Source organism: Colius striatus, chromosome 25 (genome assembly GCF_028858725.1).
Source record: "Colius striatus isolate bColStr4 chromosome 25, bColStr4.1.hap1, whole genome shotgun sequence".
Classification (NCBI taxonomy): domain Eukaryota; kingdom Metazoa; phylum Chordata; class Aves; order Coliiformes; family Coliidae; genus Colius; species Colius striatus.
The window spans coordinates 2,027,523-2,048,076 of NC_084783.1; the positions used below are offsets into that span (position 1 = coordinate 2,027,523).

The following is a 20,554-nucleotide window of genomic DNA, read 5'->3' on the forward strand; positions in this document are numbered from 1 at the left end:
GCAAGGATCATCTGGCAAGACATGAGCCTGAAATGGGCTGATGCTGCAGGCAGAGGCAAATACCAGCAACTCCACTTGAGCTCTTCTAAATCCTGTAGCATTTTAAGCCAAGGTGCCACCATTGCATCCCTGCATCCTCAAACCCCAGGCAGCCACTGCTCCCACTCCAGCCCACAGCTATTAGCACAGACAGTTATTGCATGTTACACCTCCTGCTCACCCAAACACACTTTGAATACCTCAAGAGTCCTGATGTTCTGTGTAGGGAGAACACTGAGGGCCAGGAGGGGATCTGCAGGTCCCACAGGGTGCAGAAATTGTTACAGCAGCCAGAAGGAGCAGGGGAGAGGAGGGGGAGAGAAGGAGTTGAGGAGGGGGAGAAGAGGGGTGAGAAGGGGAGAGAAGGAGTTGAGGAGGGGAGAGGAGGAGAGGAGGGATTGAGGAGGGGAGAGGAGGGATTGAGGAGGGGAGAGGAGGAGAGGAGGGATTGAGGAGGGGAGAGGAGGAGAGAAGGGATTGAGGAGGGGGAGAGAAGGGATTGAGGAGGGGGAGAGAAGGGATTGAGGAGGGGGAGAGAAGGGATTGAGGAGGGGGAGAGAAGGGATTGAGGAGGGGGAGAGAAGAGATTGAGGAGGGGGAGAGAAGAGATTGAGGAGGGGGAGAGAAGGGATTGAGGAAGGGAGAGAAGGGATTGAGGAGGGATTGAGGAGGGGGAGAGAAGGGATTGAGGAGGGGGAGAGAAGGGATTGAGGAGGGATTGAGGAGGGGGAGAGGAGGGATTGAGGAGGGATTGAGGAGGGGGAGAGGAGGGATTGAGGAGGGATTGAGGAGGGGGAGAGGAGGGGGAGAGGAGGGGGAGAGGAGGGGGAGAGGAGGGGGAGAGGAGGGGGAGAGGAGGGGGAGAGGAGGGGGAGAGGAGGGGGAGAGGAGGGGGAGAGGAGGGGGAGAGGAGGGGGAGAGGAGGGGGAGAGGAGGGGGAGAGGAGGGGGAGAGGAGGGGGAGAGGAGGGGGAGAGGAGGGGGAGAGGAGGGGGAGAGGAGGGGGAGAGGAGGGGGAGAGGAGGGGGAGAGACGTACCCATGACCACCAAGGCTTTTAGGAACAAAATTTATTCCAATTTCAAACAGAGATTTTATTTCAGGAGAAAGATATGAAAATCAATTTCCATCAGATATTTCTGTAATAAGGGTTTGTTGCCCAGCAAGTCAGAGTGGGATCATTCCAAGAAACAATCCCACTCCTGGACAGGAATGAGACAGTTTGGAGCCTGAATAGATCCTGACACTGGGCATCTTATTCAGAAACTCCTTTCCCCTCCCCTCTTCCCTCCCCCCCCTCCCAACACTCACAACAATACATGCATTGCAAATGACAAGGTTTAAAAACAGCATTTTATATAGTATCTTTGTTTTGTTTGTTTTAAATAGGATAATGTTGAAATTGTCTTAAATCAGGATCCTATAATATACAAGTATAACCAAAAGAATTTCCACCACATTGGCACTTGTAAAGAGTCTCTGGCACTACTAAAAGAAGGGGCATTGGCACAAACCATACTCTTAAAAGAAAAGAACAAACCCAAAAGGAACAAACTGGGTGCTGCATAACACACTTGATCTCTGCTGGACTCAACAACCTGGGCTCTGTACAGTACAAGACAATGGTCAGCACACTCTGGAAGTACTTTTAGATATTTTTTTGGTACTTTTTCTCTTTTTTTTTTAACCCAAGGAAACACATGAAGGCAAAACAAAAAAAACAACAACCCCATAGTTGAAGGCAAGGCCAACATTGCAAGGAAGCAACAACAAGAGACCAAAGAATCCAGCTCCAGGGAGAAGGAAGGAAGGAGACAGGCAGGGAGGGTAGGAGCTAAATCTGCCAGCGCTGGAGCAGGAAAGGGGTTGTTGCTCACCAGGCAGCTAATTCACCACTGAGTGGTGCTAAGGAATGGGATGGTCCTCTCCTCATTGACTTCAAGTTTCCAACTGGTTCAAAGTTATGTTGGTTTTCTTCAGCAGAATGAAAAAGTGCACAAGGAGCAGAGGTCAGCCAAGAGGCCTCTTCCTTAGACTCGAGATTCTCTACAAGGAGCCAAATTCCACCTCTTTGCTGAAGGTCAGTCTGCTGCCTCAACTGGGACTGGCCTCACTTGCAGAAGATGATGATCCAGGCAAATTTGGTTTAAGGTTTGGCACTTTTGCTAGGGTGGGTGTTTGCCAAAGGGACAGCCAACAGAGACATGAACCAGTTCTGCAGGAATGCTTCATTGGCCAAGCTGGAGGCACACGAGCTACTGCTTGCTAAGGAAAGCATGTGCCTACACTGGTGTCTTCTCACAAACAAGACAGTCCACAGACAACTCCAGATTATAAGTCTGACCCACTCCCCTCCTCACTCAGAACTGAGGTTTTGGGAACTCAGGAGACAGCCATGGCATAACATCCTCCCCTTCCCTTTGCAAGAATCATCACACCAAGGCTGTCACCAGGCCCTACTGCACCAGCTCCACCAAGCAGTTGCTCAGTAAGGTCGAGCACATGCCCAAACCCTCGTGCCCAAAAGCCTCCCACAGCTTTCCCCCAACAAGGATTCACTCTGCAAGAGACAGAAGCCAAGCTCCCTCCTCCTGTGCCAGGGCAGCAGCTCTTAAACGAAGGGGGAGATACAAACCAAGTATCTGATTCAAGTGGAAGTACCACCATCATTCACCTTGGAAAAGAGAAGTAACTTCTGGGAAGTTATCTCCAAGAACCTGTGTTATCTCAGTGCCAGGTTTGGTGCTGGCAGCAGTTGTAGTGTGAACCATTTACAAAAGGATCACAGAAGTGAAAGAGGCTGATGCTGCCATCAGATGAGCAGCACTTGAGAGTACACCAAGATGATTATAAATTCCTCTTTTTAGGACACTTTCTACAAAATGGATCATTTTGGCATAAAGACACACAAAACAAAGAAGCAGTAAAATTGATGCAAAGCTGTCTGACACATGGGAATCCCTCTCACTCCTCCCAAGTGTTCAATGCAGTCCAGAGCATGGCTAGTGTAAGAGGGATGCTGTGTTTCTCTCAGCATCACCACTCAGCCCAGACTGGCTCTTCAACTGTTGGTCCCATGGCTGCTGTTCCAACTTGAGCTCTCTAATCACCTTTAGCAGAGCTTGCTTCCTTCTGTAGTGCTCTGAGACACATACAGAGGCTTCCCTCAGCTATTCTGGAAAACAAGAGGGACCTCTAAACATAATTACATCCCTCCCCATTTTAGTGTTCAGCATCTCAGACAGTTAAGATTTACTCTTACATGTTGTGCAAAACACTGATGTAGTGCTCTGTCTACAAAAGAGACAAAATATCAACAGCCCCCTTCAACAGTGCAGCTCATTTAGTCTCTATCTACTGGCAGCCTGCTGGCCTTCAAGGGGGGCAATCTGGTTGACCCAGAGAATTTGGACCCAATGCTACTTGTTGGAATTGAAACAGAAGCATTAGTGATGGTTAAATGACACTCATCCAGGGGTGGGTCACACTTCCCTGTTTCCTACTTCACTCCTTGCCTTGCCACTGCAGTTATCTCCCAGGCTGGCAACAGGCCTTCAAGCACATTTGTTCACTTGCCTCAGCTCCTGGGAAATAAATAAGAGCTCTCCTAATGTGCAAAGGCTTCACATCCTTCTGCTTAGTGGAGTTGCATTTGGCATCTAGAATCCAGAACCACTTCCACTCTGCTTCCCACCTGCACCAGCAAACCCTGCTGTCCCTGCCTCTAACTCTCCTGCTCAAGCAAAGTGCAACCCCAGCAGGGCTCTGGGGACAGTGTAGCTGTGAGTGCTGCCAGCTCCACTCTCACCCTGGAGCAAGCACATGTGCAAGTCTCAGTCTTTCAAGTAAGAATCCTACCCTATGTCCCAAAAGTTTGTCACTCATCAGCTCTGGTCCTTTATAAACCTGCCAGCTGGATGGGACAGAGGAACTCTTACAGAGTCCTTCAACACTGGCACAAAACACAAGGACGAGGCTTGTTTGCTACTGGCAGCAAGGAAAGAACTGGAGGGTGGCACAAGCCTAAGGTTTGGTTTTTATCCCCCCACCACATCCAACCCAAGCCTGGTGTTTAAAATGCCACAATCACTCAGTGTGCTTTCAATATTAACTGCATAGAGAAGTTGCTCACTGATGTCATGGAACTCCAACTCAACAACAAGTGTCATTTCTCTCTGCAAACTGAGCCTCTCTTGGGCATGTGGTGCAGGGAAAAGGAAAGGGGAGGGTGGGGGAGGATGTGTGGATGTGTGTGTGTGTGTGTGTGTGTGTGTGTTTGTGGGAAAAAAAAGGAAATCAAACCCAAATAAAATGTAAAAACTCAAATAAAAAGGAAACAATTACAGTCAGGCACTTCCCCAGGCTCAGCAGCTATTGCTCCAAGAGCTTCCATCATTTGTAGTCCATGAACAAAACACAGCAACATGTAGCAAACTATGTATAGAACATCAATAATTTAAACAAAGAAATAAACAAAGAAAATCACAGTCTCCAAACCTTTCATAATTGATAAGGAAGAAAATAACTCAGAACTAGAACCTATAAAGAATGGGAAAGTGATGGCTTTGTTGTTGTTTTGCCTTTTTTTCCCCTCTTTTTTTTCCTTGTTAGGGTCTGGGGGGTGTTTTTTTTTGCACAAGAGTTGGAGAGCAATTGCTCCTCCCCAACATTTCATCACAGTGAACCATGGAGCGTGTCCTGGGGAAGAGAAGGGAAAGAACAGGGTGGTGTGGGGGGTGTGTGTGTGTGTATGTGTGTGTGTGTGGAGGGGGGAAGGGTGGGGGATAAAAAAAGCAAGCAGGATTAGCAAATTACACCAGAGGCACCCTATAGCACGAGGCAAAGGGACTGGTAGCATTCTGCACTCCCACAGTCCAGTGAATTCATAAATCTCAGCTGGGAAGTTGGTTGGGGTGGTTTGGTTTCTCTCTCTCTCTCTCTATATATATATATATACCATGGGGATGAGAAAGGGAAAATAAAACCCAATAAAAAACACACAACCAACCCAGTGGCTAAGCAACAAAGGAAAAAAGCTCAGGATGAATGAGACTGCCTTAGCTGTTTGGCAAAAATTAAGAAGTAAGCAAGGTGCTGAAGGAATGAGGCATATCCCCGTTAACTGTGAAATAAAAGCCATTTGTTACAAACATGAAATCAACTACTCTGTGGACAGAGACATGAGACTCCAGGATAACACTGAGCACTTGCCACTCCACAGATCAGACAAATTTGCAATCATTACATCATCAAAATTAAAACTCTTTTGTTTTTGTTGGGGGTGGGGTTTTTTTTCCTGTCATATTTAAAATTTCTCTCTCTCTTTTTTTTTTTGTCTTTTCTTCTCAATTGAAGCCTCTCAAAGGGCTCAAAGGGGCAGAGCAGGTCAAACCAGGTTGTACTCCTTCAGGTTGAGCTGTAGGATGGTGTCCTTGACAGCTGCAAAGACGAAACGGATGTTTTCTGTGTCTGTGGCACATGTGAAGTGAGAATAGATGATTTTATCACTGTCGGGATTTAAATCCACAAACATCTTGAGAATGAACTCACGGGCTGCCTGGGCATCCCTCTGTGGGCCTGCAGCAAACAAACAAAGCAGTGAATGGCTTGATGCTAAGAGCATCCCCTGCTTTCATCCATCACAGGAATTGCTCCTGCACTTCTTTTTCTTACGAGCTACGGAGCTAAAATGAAGGAATGAAGATTATTGAAAGCACAAAAGCCCCAAGAGCTTTTTTGCTCTTAAAAACAAAAAGTGGTTTTGCTCTTCAGTTGTCTATCAAAACCCACCAAAGGCTTTTCCCCCCAACTCCCAAGGCTGAGAGTTTTGACAGACACCACAGCGGCGTTTCAGACCCTGCTCTGAAATACAGCACTTGGTACAGCCCTGTCTGTGCTGTGTTCACACAACAGCCTTCCCTGGAGATGGGAATCTCTATTCCTTCCTCATTTAGAGATGGATCTTTAAGCACTGATGGACACAAGCATGTGTTTTGCACACTCTTGTGTGCAAGCTCTGTCATTATGTGCTTTCATACACAACAGCATGGCAAGAAGATCTCGTTCTGCTCTGCTCTTGTTTATTCTCAGCCCTGTACAAATGTGTTACCAGCCAAAGTTAAATGCACTCAACTGAAGAGCTACTTTGAGCAATTTTGTTTCAGGTGGCAATGCCTCTGTTTCACACAGGTGTTGTTCTTCCCCAGCTCTAGAGGGCACACTAATCAGATCTTCATGCTGAGATTTTTCAGCACCATCATTTGAACAACCTGGCTACTTGATCAGCCAGTTTCTCAAAGTAAGGACTCAGGTCATGTCTTGACTAAAGGGTTAAAATGCTCCACACACCAGCAAACTCACATGTTTATGAGCCAGGTTATATGCACATACAGGTAGAGAAGTCAGACTTCCATTATTTCATACTCTGAAGTGCACATTTGAGAGAAGGGGGTTGGGGAGGGCATAATTCTTCACTGAAGAGAGGCTCATTATCACTCAGATGCCACTTATCTACATATGATTAAGAATCCTCTCTCCTTGACATTTCCCCTAGTGACATTTCCTCATTGTTGTAGGTATTCCTTCTCCAATTCAGATCTTTTCCCCACCTCAAGATCTGAGTTTCCCTTTAAAACAAACAATTAATCTAACCAAACCACCTCCTCCCCTTCTTCTACATGTAGAGTGTTCCTCCTTAAAAACCACTCACCATCAAACTCTGGGAAATAGTCAACAAGGTGGGAATATAGGATCTTGTCTTCCAACAGATCTTTCTTGTTGAGAAAGAGGATAACAGAAGAATTTTGGAACCATGGATAGGTGATAATGGTTCGAAAGAGAGCTTTACTCTCCTCCATCCGGTTCTGAAACAAGAAAAACAAAGCCTTGTTTTCACAAATGAGCACTGAGATTCCTTTCTGCTACCTGCACATGTACTCAGATCTGTACTGACCCAGCATCTCAAGGCAGAGGACAAAGAATACCTTGGCCTCCAGGTAGATTCTGCCTCAAAATGCAATGGTAAATGGAAAGGAAATGCAAACTCTGACAGACTCAAGCGTCACTGAATTGGCAAGTTCTTGATGTTAAAGGGCTTAAAAGTCACTTTCTGCTTTGGCAGTCGTGTGAGAGGACTGGCCATGACACTCTGAACAGCTTTCTCAAGCAGAAAAGGAAAACAACTGGCCTAATGGCATTTTCAAAATCTATTAGCAAGTGCAAAAATTCAGTATCACACCTTTATCACACTGTGTAACAAGAGAGCAGCCCCAGTTGAAGTAACTGAGTGGAGAAACAAGGAAGGGGTGATTTTTAGGACCATGCTGTCACAGCATCTTCCAAGGCACCCAGAACTCAACAAGCTCAGAGGATTTGGGAAGGACAGATGATCTGAATGCACTGTGCATTTTCCACTCTCAGGGACATCATGACCCATTCAGACTCCTGTTCCTTTTGTAACAGGAAGAATTGAAGGCCAAAACCAACAATACTCACTAATGCAACATGGCACAGAGCACTTTGGTACCAACTACCAAGAAGCTTGAGAGACATTTCCCCTCCTCTTTCCCCTTCTCCTGTAGAGTTGCCATTCTTTGGCTTACCTCATTATCAGATTCCACCAGAACTTGGTCATATTCACTAAGTGCTACTAAAAACATGATGGAAGTCACATTTTCAAAGCAATGGATCCACTTCCTTCGTTCTGACCTTTGACCTCCAACATCCACCATTCTGCAGAAGAGAAACACATGTGGCATCACACAAGTAGACAGAGATTTCTATTTGAACCCAAAGAACCAGCAAACGGTGAGAACAACTACAGTTCTGCCATTAGAGTTAACCAGGGATGGGGATGAAATAAGCAGTGTTTGCTGACAAAGCCATCAAGTTTACAAACTAGCCTGTTCCAGAAATGCATCACATTGGAAGGATGGCCCTAGGTGAGTGACACCAAACTCCAGCTCCAAATATCAGCATCACCATTTCCAGTTGCACTCTGCTCTGCTTTGCTAAGCAGCACTCCTGAAGCTGAAAAGACAAGTCCTTCAAGACTCTGCTCTCTCAAAGCAGAGCAAGCTATTTTTATGTATTTGTTAAGGTACCTTCTTACCTCAAAGCTTCTCTTGCCCAGAGAGCTTGCTTTAGTTATTAAACTTCTCTTAGAATGTGCTGTTTAACAGTCACACAGTTCAGCTCCTCAGTTTCAAGTCCCACCTGTACAGTACACTGCTATTATTTTGTCCCTCACCTCAATTGCAACAAATATGGTCCAACTTTGATAAAACTCTACTTCAAAGGTCACTAAACCAGAATAGGAACTTTCTGTATATCTGTAACTGAATGGTTTAAGAGAGAGAATGCAGGCTTACTCATTTCTCTCTTGTTACGTCCACTGGAGTTGCCCCAGGGGAGGTTGAGGTTGGAGCTGAGGCAGAACTGTTTCCCTGAGAGGGGTGTCAGCCACTGTGCCAGGCTGCCCAGGGAGCTGGGGGAGTGCCCAGCCCTGGAGGGATCCCAAAGGCCTGGAGCTGAGGTGCTGAGGGCCAGGGGTCAGTGCTGGGCTGGGCAGGGGGAAGGGAGGGCTGGAACTGCAGCAGCTTCAAGGGCTTTGCCATCCCAAATGATTCTGTGATTCTATAAGATGGCTAGTAAGTGTCACCAATTCAAAAGCACCCTCTGTGTTGTGACAGTGTTTCAGTTTAGAGCTTTCCCTTCATTAGAACTGTTACATGATCCCTACCTGTCAGGAGACACACACACCACAGCACACACACACACACAGCCCCCCACTCAAGCTCACAACTAAGCACACCTGGACACTCTCAAGCAATTCAGAACCATTCTTCCTGGAACCATACCACTCCTCTCTCAGTTCAGTTGTAACATGAATACACATTCAGTACCTGAAGATAATGTTCTCTAGGTCAAAGGGGTACTCTATGATACCGGTTGTAGGAACTCTAACCCGTAGCACATCTTGCTGAGTTGGTAGATATCCCGGGGTAGCGATACGATCCACGTCGCTAAGATAGCTGCAAGAAGCACAGTGGAAAAAAGAAAACAACAAAAAACAACACTACCTTAGGTTGCAGCACAGGAATATACAGATTTAAACACTGCTACCTTGAGTCTTTCACCCAGTGTAACGTGAAAGGCCAAAGTCACCTGAAGCATTTACAACACGAGGTGGAAAAACAACAGGACACATCTTTGGGGAACAATTATTCCCCAGCCATCCCCTCTGGAGGATGCACAGATATCCTGACAACTTGAGCAACTCTAGAGGACTGAGGAAGACAATCTTTCCTACAGAGTACAGTGGATGCTTATGTTTCAGAATCAAGGCTCATCTGAGCTTTTGTGTTTACAAACAAACCTGCATCACCAGGCTTAGGCTTTTACTGATAATAAATCCATTAAGTTACACATCCATGTACACCTGGAGGCCAAAGGGCAAACCTGAAGAGAAAGAGCAAGACTTTGCTGCCTAAGAGCCAGGACCAACATAGATGGCACAAGCTATATCTTTGGTATATCCAGAAGCAGATGTGTGAACAGCTGTCTTAATCACCCACCAGAACACCTCACACCCTCGTGAACAAACAGCCAATAGTAAGGAATTTCCAGTTCTAAATCTATCTCCAAACAAACATCCCCATCCCCAGCAAAGCTCTTTGCCTTCCTGGAAACAGATCCAAACATGTCATCAGTTACCTGCTCCCACTGCTCCTTCATCCTAGCTTTTCCTAAGGATAATTCTAGCTGATAAAAGGGCAAAGTGCCTCTCCAGTGTGTCTATGTTTATTATCCCTATACACATAGACAGTAGAGACTGTGCTTTAGTTTGTCTAAAACACAGCAAGACTCATCTGGGTGAATGAAAGAGGTAAAAGGCATTTTAAACAAACTATGTAGTGAAATCCAGAGCAGCATTCCCACCCCTGGAAACAAATCCCAGACCTCAATACAAAGATTAGACAAGTATTACTTGTTAAGACCATCACTATCACCTATCAGTGCATGCCAGTGATATAGACTTACTATTTAGCTGAGTCTGAAAGCTGATATTCTCTTCTCCTGTCATAACACTCTTGTATTCCAGGGTCATTCCACAATGTTTTAATTGCACTTACATACGGCTGCTCAAATGTCATGACCTTTTCTACATCCACTTCCCGAATCAGCACTGCATTGGCCTGGAGATGGAAAAGAAGGGGGAAAGAAGAAAAGGAGAGGGTGTAAGAGGGGTCTGGAGGGTGGTCAGGAGTCAGAAGCAGGAGGTAGCAGTCACAGGCAGGCAACAAAAATCTCAGATTAACTAATTCCTTATGATTTCAAGGATCCATGTGCTGATCGTGGATCAGGCTGCTCAGACCAGAGAGGTGATGGATAGACTGTATCTGATGTAGCAGACACCAGCAACATTCCCCTAAAGCATCATATGCTCCTTCACAGAAGAAGCTGTGAGCCAGCAGCAGGTTTCAGCTAGCACAGGTCACCAGGTGTTTGAAACAGTGCTTTCCAAGGCAGAGCATTCACTGTGCAGAACCACAGACTGCCCAAGCCCAGAGAAGATTAAGCTGCAGTTGGATAACAAGTTGCTGCCTCAGGTTTCTTACCAAAAGAAAAATATTCAACTACCTTTTCAATAGCAATAGAGACACTGTTTCAGTGTGCTTCAATCATGAACTCTCCAGTGTGCTTCAATCATGAACTCTCTTGAGAGAGGAAATAAAGGTGCCCATCTACAGTCAATAAGGAAGGGCTACGGTCATGGTAACAGCCTGTGGGATCTGAGAGATGATTATCCACACCAAGCTGCTTTCTGAAACCTTTGGTACACTTGTCATAGGAAGAGGCTTTTGCCCCTACCAGGAAAAAAATCAAAACCAAAGCCAAGTTCTGCACTCATTAGCACAAGTTGGTAGTTACACCTATCAAAACATCTCCACCATGCCCCAGGTAAAGCACAGGCAAGGCAAAGCTTCCTCACATCCTCCCTATTCTCATCCTGACACCTCACAAAGTCCTCTAAAAGCAAAAAGAAAATGTTCAGCCTCAAGAACTCCTACAGCACCATCCAGTGCCTATAAACAGTTATTAAAAATCAGCTCCAAGCTGTTGTGTGACAGAACAGACAAAATACAGTTTCAGCTTCAAAACATGAAGGCACTGAGCATTAAAAGAAAACACACTAAAGAAAGAATCTGATTTCCTGGTGCACCCTCACCTTCCTCATCCCTCCAGAAACAAAAAGGTAAAATCATTTAGACCAGATTCCTGGACTTCAAATCACTAAGTCAGGCTTCAGCTCTGATCATATTTGTGGTGTTGAGACCAAAATCCTCCAAGAAAGTTTTGTACCTTGGTCAGTACCTATCAGGAAAACTGTGATAACTACCAGGAGAGGTGGCTTTTGGGTCCAGCATGTATTTTGCCAGCTTCAAGTTGTGATGCACAGAAAAGCTCAACATATTTAACAACACTGAAACCCTGAAAGGAGTAAACAGAACATCTCTCCTGTAACAGGTGTCGTATCTTCATCCCTTGCTCCCAACCACTCACTATGCAGACCAATGCACAAATCATCCTGAGAAAGCTGCTCTATCCCTTAACACAATCAAGTAAACAGAGTCAGAGATCAACAAAATGTCATAAAAAGCAATCTTTAAGCATAAAACATTTATGGGAGGTTGAGATGGCAGTGAAGGAGGATACAAACGACTGGAAACGTTCCCATTGCCTACAGACAGACACAAAAAATGTGAGACATTTACCTTGTTCTGTTCATATTTGTACAGAATCTTCAGGGTTTCCATGGCCCTGATCATAGACTGCATGGCAGTGAAGATGTTTTGGTACACCAGCTTGGTGAAGCTTTTTTTGTCCTCTTCAGAGTAGCCTGAGCCATGAATGATACGCATTTGCTTAATGAACGTGCTTTTCCCACTCTCCCCAGTGCCTACAGAATGCAAGAGAGAGAGATTAGAAGCCACCACAAGCAAGGCTTGCTACAGAAGAGAGCAAACTAGGTACATGGCACATCATACCCCAAAGTTCCTGTCACTATACCCAAGCACAAGCTACTTCTAACCACTTTCTGAGTCTCTTTCCAGAAGAAGACAGTCTGCATGATCCTGCTCATCTCCACGACGAACCTAACAGCATAGAAGGAAGACATCTTGTCCTCTACAGCAGCCTTCCAAAGCAGCTCTGGTACTTATTCCAAATCTCACATTACAGCCACTCCCACACGTTCTGCGTCAGAGGGCCCTTGTCCGTCACACCTGACCTACTCCCAGATACCCCAGCAAGATGCTACACTCACCACACCAGTCAGAGAGGGCCCAGAGGCACCCTCAAGCTGGGAAGCACTGCAAACTGGGATGACAGCAAGTGTGCCAGGGGATGCTTATTTGCACAGTAAAGAGGGAATGTTCTTTTGCTGGGATTTGGCACAAAATGCTCTTTACCTTACAGACTACGTGTCTTTTTCATAGACAAGAACTGAGCAGGACAGAAAAAGCAGGATGGAGCTCAAGAAACCACTTGCTTATCCACCTGCCATGAACAACCCAGTCAGTGCATCTGTACAGTATCCCAAACTGCTGTGGAAACATGATGTTTGCTCTTAAGGATTGAACTCACAGTCATATTGTGGCAAGGTATCTCTTTGGATGCTATAGAGTTAAAAATAGTGACGGACAGAGAGGACAGAATAGGCTGTTGCTCACAGCTGCCTGCACTCTGAGTGAACAAACAGCAGGCTGTTCAGCAAAGCTCCATGTTCCTACCACACAGGTTCACTGCCCCAGAGGAGACAGGTCTGTGAGCACAGAGGAGGACGAGACACACTCGCACTAATGCCAACGCGTTAACCCAGCCAGCCCGTTCAGTGCCTGCTTCCTGCACACTCAGCTGGGCAGGTCCTCCCACTCCTACATTTATGGCCCCAGAAAAAAAACGTCATTTAACATGTGAAGGCCAACAGATGATATAAAAAGATACTGGGAACTTTCTAACACAGCACAAGAGAAAGACAGCAGGAGACAACACATCCACGCCGTTACACGAGTCGTGGCTCTCCTGGGTAAGCACCCAGTGAGTTCTGTATCTACACTGTGCCTTTCTGAGGAGGGGGACACAGATGGGTCCAGCCTTGTGTGCTATTCCACACTTCATTCCACAAGTAACAGCCTAGGTGTAGAACATCAGCACTTCCATTGAGTGCTTTTGTTCAGGCTTCCAAAATTGCCATCGATATACACAACGGGTATAAAAAAAGGGCAGCTCGTTCCCATACAGCAGCCCCTCTCACTTGACTGCTGGGATCAAAAACTTAACCACTCCTTTTCACCTGCAGTTACAAATAAGCAGGCTGGCAGAGTCCTGGCTTTCACCCCACGAGCCACCAGGTACTCCACACACCAGGGGATAGATGGATTAAGACAGGATTTCATTCATCGCAACGGCACAATCTCTACTCACACGTAGATTCTCAACTGCTCATGTTTATAGTGCCAGACCCAAAAGCAAACAAATAGATATGCTGGAATAAAAGCAGCAAGCACATAACTAGAAGCAGTACATTCTACATAAACAAACTCTCCCCACATCCAAGAAGCGATAGAAATGATGTCAGCAGCAGTTAGAAATCAACATTACAAGCACCATTAACAGGCAGCAAACCATCTCCATCTCAAACACAAAGCTACACTGAAAAACTCAACTCTTTTGTGGTTTCTCTCACTGTGGTGAGAAATACTTCCTTGTCTTTTACCACAGCAACCAAAACTGAGACCAAAAAAAAAAAAAGTGGTGCTTCAAAGCATTCCAATACCAAAAACATAAGAGAAACCTCAGCCCCAGCCACTTGCTCACTTCAGAACGTGAACACAGATTCCTTCTGTTACTCCATCACCACCCAGTTTTTGGTTTGGTTTTGGTTTGTTCCTACACAAAAAGAAATTAAAAGTGCCTCTTGCTTTGACCTAGGTCACCAAGAATACAGAGCAGCACCACACCTGAACGCTGTAAGCCCTGATGGGGATGGTCTCCTACATTTATAAGGGCACAATCACCTTTTTTAACACAATAATATTGAGACAAGGAGACAATCTGAATTTAACCTTTCTTCTGTCACAGCTGAAAGCAGCAGAAGTGACAGTAAGTTACTAATGACCCCCAAAGTACCTGACAGACACTTGTAAATACATTCCTCAGTCAACACTATCCCATGCTTAACCACAAGTCCTTTTTGTATAAAGGATTCTCCCCAACCCAGTAGAAAGATAAATACACCTTAGATGAGAGCAATGCACAACACTTGGAAACCAGATTTCTTATTCCACTGATTAGGACTGTTCTCACCCCAATTCTCTGGTTTAGGCTTCAACCAACAAACTGTCACTAAAACTACCAGAGTTCTCTCAAGGCACAAACTCACCCCACACATGCACCTTCTTCCAAACTGGGAAGATCTGGGAAAGCTCTCTCCCTAATACTTGTGAAAAGAAGAATTACACATAATAGGAGAAAAGCAGCAGAAATCCCTGCAAGCAGCAGTTACATCCAGGAGAGGGAACATACATCACCCAGCACAGCTCATGGTGGGCAACGTGCTGCATCCAGCGAGCAGCAAACACATCCTAAAACAAGGGCTGTTGATTATCCAACACAAACCACCCCATCCAGGGATTGGGTTTCTTGCAAATCTGATGCTGAATCTTACTTAACTGTATCTGTCAGAAAAGCAGAGAGGACTCTTGAACAATCTGAATTCTTTCTAAAGCGAAATCTTTAGACCCAGTGGGATTCTTCTTAACCCAGATCTATCCTATAGAGCCAACCTATTTTGAAATAGCTGCTTCTGTGGGACTGCTTTAGGGGAGGCTGAGAGCAAGAGACACATTCCCTCACCTACAAGCAACCTTACAGAAACAGACACGGCATCTTCAAGGACCTCAAACGTTGAGCCCTCATTTAACCTTTCACCTGGAAGAACAGCAACGTCTTAATCACCCCAAGGACTGAGGGTGAGAAGGAAAGCCCTGGCCTTCACTTAACAATTACCACTAAGCAACAATGTCAGCATTGGAGACCTCCAAAGGGCTGGGCAAACCTCACCTCCCTTGTGTAGTTATACGTTTGTTTTCACCAGGATCACCCTAATTCTTCACCTTAATGGCTTGCCAACTCACCACAGGCCACAAGTCCACCAGATCTGCTTCACACTTCAGCTTGAGATGGATCAGTATTTAAGACTCAAAGCAGGACACATACACAAACCAACAATACCTAAAAAAATGTACTTTCAGCTTAAAAAACAAAATCTGAGGGCTACCTGGACATAAACATCAAACTTGCTGCTGAAAAAAGGACGTAAATGCCTGAAATCTTTGCTGGCTGCTCTTGTAGCCAATTCTCCATCCCTTTATACCTTATCTAAACATGGAACAGTTATCCATCTGCACAACCACAAAATGCTACTATGCTTCTACCTGAACACCCACACCCTTTTTGCTGCACAGTTGATCTCTACCTCTGAAGGTAACACTCAACACTACAGCCACTTCCTCACCAAACCCTGACCTCCTGCACTCCTCCTTCCGCCTCGTCTCTCCTGCAGATTCGCTACACCACCTTCCTCACCCCGCTGGCCTTCCCCAGGGCTGCCCAAGGGGAACTCGGTGGTTTTCCCACAGACTTAAGGCCCAGAAGTTCACTGACAACACCGCAAAGCATCCACCGTCAGCAGCAGATTTTCACGACTCGGTCCAGCCCAGCCAGCGCGCTCTGGGAAGCGTTTCCTCCAGGCAATTTTTCACGCGTATCTGTGTGTGCGGCCCTGCCTACGTTTCCAACCGGTAATTTCAGCTTCATAGTTCCTGCTCATGCCCAAATCCATTTTGACATCATAAAAAATAAACACAACCCAAGGGGCTGGCAGGGAGGTGACATCCCCGGCAGCCCACCCCGAACGCAGGGCGGGGACGGCTGGTGGCTCCCGCCGCTTCCCCGGCACAGCCCGGCCGCGCAGCCGCCAGACCTGTCAAGCCCCGCGGCAGGGCTGGGCGGGCCAGGCCCCGCGGCGGGAGCGGCGGTCCCCGTGGGGCTGGGCCAGGCCGAGGCCGTGCCCCGGCCCCAACGCTCCTCACCCAGCAGCAGCAGCTTCAGCTCCCGGCGGGCGTCGCGTTTGTCCCTCCGCAGCTGCTTCTCGATCTCGGCGTTGATGCGCTTCGACTCCTTCACCTCGTCGCTCAGGCAACAGGCCATCATGGACTCCAGAGTCATGGTCGCGCCGAGGCCGGGACGCCCCCGCCCACCCCCCCCACCCCCCTCGGCACCGACCACCACCGTCCTTCCACACGGCCGGGAGCCCGGCCCGGCCCCGCGCCCGGCTCTCCGCTTCTTCCTTTCCTTTCCCTCCCCACCCCACCCTCCCTCCCTCCCTCCGCGGCGCCGGCCCGGCCCGGCCCCGGCCTCGGCCCTGACTCCTGCGGCCGGGCCTAGAGCCGCCGCCGCCGCCCCCCTCAGCGCGCTGCCTCCGCCCGGCCGCGCCGCCCGCCGCCCCTTCCTCCTCCTCACACAGCCCCACCGAGACAGCGACGAGCCGGCGCAACCCAACCCGCTGCCGCCGAAAACAAGCGCTGACTGACTGACGGGCGCCGGAGCCAATGGGGCGGCGCGTCGCGGCGGGGGGCGGGGCCAAGCGCGGGGCAAGTTTGGTTGGCCGGTGTGGGGAAGGGGGGGTGGGGGGGGGGCCGCGCGTTCCCACAGCGGGGCGGGGCCGCGGGGCATTGTGGGACGGTGGCGGAACCGGGGCGGCCGCGGCGGGCCGGGCCTGGGCGCGGGGCCGGGCCCGGGCGGGGGTCCCGGGGCTCCGGGGTGTCGCCGCCCTTCCGCTCGGCCCGTTACAAGGCCGCGGTGGCTGCCAGGGCGGGCCCAGAGCCCTTCCCGCCGGGCCCAGCCGCTCATCCGGGGCAGCCCGGCCCCGCCTTGGCCCTGCTCGGGGGAGGGCCCGCCTCAGCCGTAGGCCCCGCAGACCCAGGCAGCCCGGCCTCCCTCTGCCGCCCACGGCTGCGGCAGTCCTCGATGCGGAGAGAGGGGGGAAAAAAACCCCACAACCCGGAACAAAAACCAACCCCAAAGCCGAGGCGGCAGCCCAGCGCTGCCAGGTTCCGACTGCAGCCCCTCAGAGCCGAGGCAGGCAGGGACGAGAGACATCTCTGGATGCCACCTCAGAGCCTTCCCTCCTCCATCTGCGTCGCTCCAGAGGGCTCACAGATGGCTTTAACCCTGCTTTCCTCGTTGCTTCGTGCTAGGTTCCCTCATGCCCTGTAACCAGCCTGATGCATCTGGTCTTAAAAGTGGAGAGTTGCATTCTTGCCCTCGTTTTAACAGGCTTCACTCGTGGTTGCTCCCTCTTCTCGTTTTAACAGGCTTCACTCGTGCTTGCTCCCTCTTCAGCTGGCTTAAGACATCTAGGATACAGATGCCAACTATCTTGAGACAGCCAGGATACAGATGTCAATTATCTTAAGACAACCAGGATGTGGATACAGATGCAGACTAAGACACAAGCTAAAATATCACAACTCTGTGGTTAAGGACTGACTGTGAAAAGAAATGAGCTCTATAAATAAACTGCTAACACACACACACACACCAACTCTGGACTGAATGAAGACAACAACCACCAGAAGGTCCTGAAGACCCCCCTCCTAGAGACCACCTTTGTGATGAGAAGCAAATACCCAAAGGGGATGGACCCTCTGTAAATAAGTGCTGAGAAAATAAAGACTATGCACACCCATTCTGAGGATATTAAGGCATATGTATGTGTCAGGGTAATAGAAACTTTGCCTGATGCAACATATGTTGTACACAACAAGAGGAACTCTCCCTCATACATCCAGCACTGCCATAAAGAATGCCTGCTTCCTAAAGCTCCAGCTTGGAGGGTGTCACATCCAAGCCACAGCTGTGTCTTCATCCTTTTGCTACCAGGAGAGCTTTTTCTTTCTGAGCAACCTCACTGTGCCCTGCAGGAACCTGTCTCCAGCAGAAGGATTTAGCACCTGGACTTGCCTCTGCATCTGCAAGCACCCATGGCTGGCAGGGTGCTTCTGCTGGTGTTTGGAGTGTTTATGGACACCCAGCTCCAACACTGCCCGTTCTGTCTGCTTGCAGTGTGTTCCCACACCACCAAGGCTGAGCTCACCCACTTCTCCCAATCTCCTCTGCCTGGAGGTCTGTATGTAACCAGTCTTTTTGAAGGTCCAAAAAAAAGGTATGATGGAGCTGTTCCATACCTGTCTTCCCTGTTACCTGCCTGATTTAGGCTGTGACTTGCCAGTCCATAGCTCATGGCAATCTGTCTGAGACAGAAACACAACAGGTTCTGTTTTCCACTTAATTTCCACCTACTCTTCTTATACCTCTGCTATTCCCCTGAGCTGTTGGCCTCAATTAAAAGGGGATTCTAACTTCCCCCCACACACACACACACCAGTGGTCTTTCCATAGTTTCAGCTTTCACAGCATCGATACTCACCTCCCATTCTTATGTTCTTACATAATGAGGGACTATAACTCCTGCTATAGTGACTGATTTAATAGAATTGTTTCTGTTGACAAAGCCCTTGAAGCTGCTGCAGTCCCAGCTCTCCCTTCACCCTGCCCAGCCCAGCACTAACCCCTGGCCCTCAGCACCTCAGCTCCAGGGCTTTGGGATCCCTCCAGGGCTGGGCACTCCCCCAGCTCCCTGGGCAGCCTGGCACAGGGGCTGACACCCCTCTCAGGGAAACAGTTCTGCCTCAGCTCCAACCTCAACCTCCCCTGGGGCAACTCCAGCCCATTTCCCCTTGTCTTATTCATTACTAGAGAGAAGAGATGGACCCCCATCTCCCAGCAGCCTCCTGTGAGGGAGTGTCAGAGCTCCTGTCTCCCCTCAGCCTCCTCCAAGCTGAACACCACCAGGTCTCTCAGCCATTCCTCATCAGACTTGTGCTCCAGACTCTTCCTTAACTTTGTTGTCCATCTCTGGACACACTCCATGTGTCCTCCCCAGTCTCCTGCTGCTGCACACTTGCATTTGCTCTGACCTGCAGCCACTTGCCTAAGCAAGGGAGCTCCTACCAATGTCTCACCCACCTCTATTTTCCAGCAGTTGGGTTTGTGGGTTTGTTGTTGCTTCCCAAATGAGCAGCATTTCCCAGAAAGCTGATCCTGAACATGTCAAACCAATTCAGAGCAACTACTTTCACAGCCCATATTTGCAGCAGTTCATATTAAGCACAAAGATGACCCCCACTCCATAATGGAGAGGCAGCTCCCAGCCCTTGTGAGAGCTGTTCAGTCCCTGTGCCCCTCAGGATGCAAACACACCTTGCTAGATAGCATTGCAGACATTTCAATATCCCCTTTCTGGTCCCATGTAGATGCTTTTGACTTCCAGATGCTTGACAGCAGAAGGGAGCAGGGGCAGCCCAGCTGTGCTTTGCTGCAGCTGCTTGATCAACAGCTTAATTGAGGGAAATTTTCACTGCTTAAAATAAAAGCAGCTTGAAGCAGACAGTGAGACGTGATCCCATCTTAATACAGAAAGCAGGTGCTTTGAGCACAGGATCCCCAGTCTGTCTGCACACACACACACACATATATATTCTGGAAGCCAAACACATGGCCCTTTCAGCACCTACTTTGCTGAATCAGGACCCTGATTCCATCTTCTGCTTTGCAATTATTTTCTAAGCTGAACAACCATTTCCTTCAGGTCTTGGTAAGAACTGGTCACTACAATTCACCTCTCAGGGGAGCTTTCAGCAGCAGAGATGGTGTAGGGCTGTAGATCACACACACACACAGCTCTTGGGGCTTATTTTCTGTCAGCTGGAAGCACCAGTCAACACTTTGTGGCTGTTAGCTGTTGGAGAAATGCAGTGTGGGCTTTCACACCTCAGGATCTCTCCAGGCACTGACAACCCCCCAGAGCTGAGCTGGAATCTCATTTCCCAAGCAAGCTGGCCATTGTGTGCTGGCCATCCCTTCCCCAAGGAGCAGGATGAGGGGCTGGGGGGAACATGAGCAAGTCCTGGTAGCTGTCTCCTATCAGTCTGAAGGAAAGTTTAGTTCCTGGTGCATACAGGTGCTTAAAGAGCAGAGCAAGGTGGAACAGCCCCTACCCAGGGACTTGGGAAGCCACTTGAGCTGTTTCTCATTTGTGTGGTTTGTGAGGTGAGCTCACAATGAGAGGACAGAGCACACTTTTCATCCAGCCTGGACACCTGCTGACCATAAACCAAACGAAATCCAAAGCCCCTTCCCCTCCACATCCCCATCCCTCCCATCCTCACAAAGGCTCACCACAGCTCCTTGGTCCTTCCCCTCTCCTCTGCCTGCTTTTGCCATCCACCCTGACTCCTCTTTGGCCTGTCTGCCACTCCTTGCCAGCCCCCTGGGAGCTGTCCAAGCCCTTGGAGGTGGAACAATTACCTCCTGTATCATGCCAACACT

General features: G+C 48.4%; 1 protein-coding gene across 1 annotated transcript; it reads right to left on the reverse strand.

Annotated features, from left to right (window-relative positions):
* Positions 1–1,092: 1,092 nt before the first annotated feature.
* GNA11 (G protein subunit alpha 11) lies at positions 1,093–16,373 on the reverse strand. Its single transcript, XM_062015279.1, has 7 exons — positions 16,195–16,373; positions 11,815–11,999; positions 10,079–10,233; positions 8,941–9,069; positions 7,639–7,768; positions 6,747–6,900; positions 1,093–5,614 (listed from the first exon to the last, which is right to left on the reverse strand). Exons 1-7 carry the CDS (start codon positions 16,328–16,330, stop codon positions 5,424–5,426), a joined length of 1,080 nt encoding a protein of 359 aa, XP_061871263.1. The 5' UTR covers positions 16,331–16,373; the 3' UTR covers positions 1,093–5,423.
* Between the last annotated feature and the right edge of the window lie 4,181 nt (positions 16,374–20,554).